Source organism: Tasmannia lanceolata, unplaced genomic scaffold (assembly GCF_043159265.1).
Source record: "Tasmannia lanceolata isolate RefF3 unplaced genomic scaffold, GAP_Taslan_0.1 ptg000015l, whole genome shotgun sequence".
Classification (NCBI taxonomy): Eukaryota; Viridiplantae; Streptophyta; class Magnoliopsida; order Canellales; family Winteraceae; genus Tasmannia; species Tasmannia lanceolata.
In genome coordinates, this window is record NW_027518692.1 from 28896594 (window position 1) to 28900742 (window position 4149).

Sequence of the window (4149 nt, forward strand, 5' to 3'; positions counted from 1 at the left end):
GTGTGTGTGTGTGTGTGTGTGTTGGTACACGGATCTATCTTTTATTGCATGCACACACAACTCAACTCAACTCAGCTCAACTAAGCCTTTGTCCCAAACTAGTTGGGGTCGGCTAATGAATCCTTTAGAAAATTTTCATGAAGAAGGTGAAAGGATCTACCCGGCTCAAATTGACTAAGTCTAATCCTGACACTAGTTTTGTTTGTCTACATGGATCATTTTCTTCCATTCTCTCCTATCCAAGGTCATGTTATCTGTTAAGTTCCTAGCCATCAAGTCTTTCCTCATTGTTTCTACCCAAGTTCTTTTGGGTCTGCCCCTACCTCTTTTTACTCCATCAATTTGGCACGAGTCACTTCTTCTTACTGGAGCATCTAAAGGCCTACGTTGGATATGCCCAAACCATCTTAAGCGGTGCTCTCTCATCTTCTCCTCAATTGGTGCCACCCCCACCTTTTCACAGATGTCTTCATTTTTAATTCTATCTAACTTGTGTGGACGCACATCCATCTAAGCATTTGCATTGTCGCTACACTCATCTTGTGCACAAGAACAAAATAATGGAAAACAATACATGTAACTACATGTTTCAAGATTTAAACGACAGAATAACTATCCAAACTAGTCTTGCAGAATCACTATGATGTTTGAACTAAATTGCAACAAGAATGCTTTTACGGGCTTAAACTCAACTCGGCGTTCATCAAACATCCGGGCAATATAGCAAGCATCGAGCTTGGAAGGACACAATCTATTTAAACTACTCTTGCAGCAATTTTTCATTGAAATGGCAAAAGGACAAAGCACACCTTGAAAAGAAAATGCTTCAATGGGCTTAAAGTTAACTCAGAATTCATCAAACATCAGAGCGTGATATCAAGCATAGGAATCAGAGTAGCAAATGTATTTGTAAACGCACCAGAAGAAACTTTGTTCGAAGTTGTGAGAAGAAATGGTAATACAGGTCTTTAGAAGCAGAGATAAAAAATAAAAAACTAGCACCAAAACCCATCCTGAGAATTTAATTGCCATTACCCAAGGAAAGGATATACAAATTGACCAACGTGAGCAGCCGCAGGGAAGACAAGGCACCCAGGATCCAAAATCTAGGAAGGACTGACCTTGAATCCGATAAATCCAAATCGGAAATAATTTAACAAACTCAAATTAAAAGACACAGATGCGAAACAGCTGCAATAGCAATAGCCAAATCTAAAGTGAAAATGCATCTACAAAATAACCACCCCAGTATCAGGAAACAAAATCTAGGAAGAACCCGTGTTTTAAAATGTGGATACGGGTCAAAATGCGGCTAAAAAAAATCCAAATCAACTCGGCACAACGCGGTCAAGTACTTGGTTGGCATGGCTGAGCACTCAATTGATGCAACCCTAACTCGAGAGAGTCAAAGGAGTTTTGATTGACTTAATAGGGCAAAACACAGGCTCGGACAAGAACGCGGCCAAGGTAAGAGGGAGTCAACTTGGGGAATCCACGATGACACGGAGGAGTTTTGAAACTATGGGAAGAACCAACCTTGAATCCAACAAATTCAAATCGAAAATCCTTAACATACTCAAATTAAAGATATCCATGCCCATACCAACAAATCAATCCCTAATTAAAAATAAATAAATAAAAACTCAGACTCATAACAGCTGCTATAGCCAAACCTAAAGAGAAAAGTTTCTACAAAATAACCACCCAATATCAGGAAACCCCAGGAAGCTTAGATTTCTTGTGAGAAAATGAAGCCTATACAAAACCCAAAAGCTAGAAAGAAAGAAAGAAAGAAAGAAAGACATCTATAAAAAAGAGACACCTAAATTAAGCAGAACTTTCAGTAATTAAATTTACAAAGCAAATAAGTCCGGAATAAAACAGCCATATCATCACATCATGGAAGATACATAAATCCATAATTTTTTCATCGATTGGCTCCATGGATCACAAACACAAACAGAAACCCAAATAAAGATAAAAAGAAGACCATAAATGCATAAAGAAAAAATACTCAAAAGTCACCACCATCCATAGACTATCTGTGAGTATCTATCCTTAAGCCATCTGAAACTCTTCCTAAATGAGCCCTTCATCTTCCCCTCCACAGCATAGACCTTGTAACTTGCAACCCTCTTTTTCCTCTGAAGTTCAGGGTCATTAAGGCTCCAACTTTTGGAAGAAGACCCACCATTTGTTTTCCCTTTCTTGATCTTTATCTCTTTGGGCATATAGGTATTTTGGGAAGAAGCATAAGAAGTACTATAGCATCTGAGATCATACCCAGAAGGGGGCATACCTTCATAACTCTCAATCTGCATCCTCCCATCAGTATATGACTTTGATCTGAAATCTTCCATGAAACCAGAAAAACAAAAATTCTGAAGGAGAAAGGGTGTTGGATTTGGGTATTTCTCAATTGGAAACAGCTCAATAGGTTCTTGGGGATCTTAATTTTGGGAGTTTTGTAGCTGTTACTGTTCGGTCGCTGATATGTGTACTCTTTGTTAAATGCTGTTTGGTGGGGACTGAGAGAATAAAGTCAGATGATTCAAAACCACGTACTCTCATTTTGCTAATGGCACTCCTCACTTGTTAAATAATTTTCTGATTGGGTGTTGATTATGGGTGCTGATGGATCCACTTCTGATCGGATCTATGTGCAAGTCATGGTCACGATCCATTTCAAATCCGACCGTCCATTGGACATCTTACTTGGTGCTACTTATAGTGAGAATACGCTTAAAATAATGCCTAATGTTATAAAAATTAGAATATAATTTCGTAAAATCATTTCACAGAAGAGTGGCAAATTTTACGGCCAGCTGCCAACCCTCCTTTTATCCTAGCTTGGGACAGGCTATGAAAAACACAAGCGGAGTTAAGCTAATAAGTCATTAGTACATTAGTACTAAGAAGATGCCTGACGAGTGGAGGAAGAATACATTAGTACCTATTTATAAGAATAAAATGGATATTCAGAGTTACACCAATTACTGGGGAATTAAGCTAATGAGTCACACCATGAAGCTTTGGGAGAGGGTAATTGAACATAGACTAAGAAATAGATTAATGCGTCAGAGAATCAATTTGGCTTCATGCCCGGACGATCGACTATGGAAGCTATCTTCTTGATTAGGCAGTTAATGGAGAGATTTAAAGAACATAAAAAGGACCTTCATATTGTTTTCATTTATTTGGAGCAAGAGTATGATAGAGTTCACATGAGTGTTATGTGGTGGGTCCTATGTCATGAGTTCTTGGAAGGAAAAAAGTGCATACTAAATATGTTGATGTGATTAAGGATATGTATGATAGAGCAGTAACTAGTGTCAGAACCATGGATGGCACATCTAGTGAGTTTCCAATTGCAATAGGATTGCACCAAGGATCAGCTCTAAGACCTTATATTTTTACGCTAGTTATGGATGAGCTTATGGATACCAGAGGGTATCCAGGATGAGGTGTCGTGGTGTATGGTATTTGCAAATGACATAGTATTAATCGACGAAACCAAAGCAGGAGTAAATGTTAAGTTAGAGTTATGGAGAACTACTTTGGAATCTAAATGTTTTAGACAGAGTAGGACTAAGACAGAGTATATGGGTACAACTTTAATAATGTAAGGAGGCATGACGAGGATGTAGTAAATATGACTGGACAGGAGGCACCTAAGAGGAATATCATTCGCTATCTTGGTTCAATTCTATATAAGGAATGAGAGATTGAAGAGGATGTTAACCATAGAATATGAGCATGTTGGTTGAAATGGAAGCTTGCCTCAGGAGTTTTGTGCGACCGTAAAATCCCTACCAAGTTGAAGGGAAAGTTTTATAGACATGTGTGAGGCCAGCCATGCTATACGGCTTAGAATGTTGGGCCACTAAGAAGTAGCATGTGCATAAGATGAGTTTAGCAGAGATGCGAATACTTAGATGGATGTGCAGCCACACAAGGTTAGATAGAATTAAAAATGAAGACATTCGTAAAAAGGTGGGGGTGGCACCAATTGAGGAGAAGATGAGAGAGCACCGCTTAAGTTGGTTTGGACATATCCAACATAGACATTTGGATTATGGGTGTTTATTATTCGGTTGTAACCAAATAACCAAACCGAACCGAATTGATTCGGTCGGTTTGGTTCGGTTT

At 38.7% G+C, this 4149-nt stretch overlaps 1 protein-coding gene across 1 annotated transcript; it reads right to left on the minus strand.

The window, feature by feature from the left end:
• Positions 1-1827: 1827 nt before the first annotated feature.
• LOC143845722 (uncharacterized) lies at positions 1828-2501 on the minus strand. Its single transcript, XM_077354133.1, has one exon. It carries the CDS (start codon positions 2358-2360, stop codon positions 2022-2024), a length of 339 nt encoding a protein of 112 aa, XP_077210248.1. The 5' UTR covers positions 2361-2501; the 3' UTR covers positions 1828-2021.
• Between the last annotated feature and the right edge of the window lie 1648 nt (positions 2502-4149).

Coding starts and splice junctions, on each gene's coding strand:
- LOC143845722 (XM_077354133.1), bottom strand. CDS start 2,360: ATGGAAGATTTCAGATCAAAGTCATATACTGATGGGAGGATGCAGATT.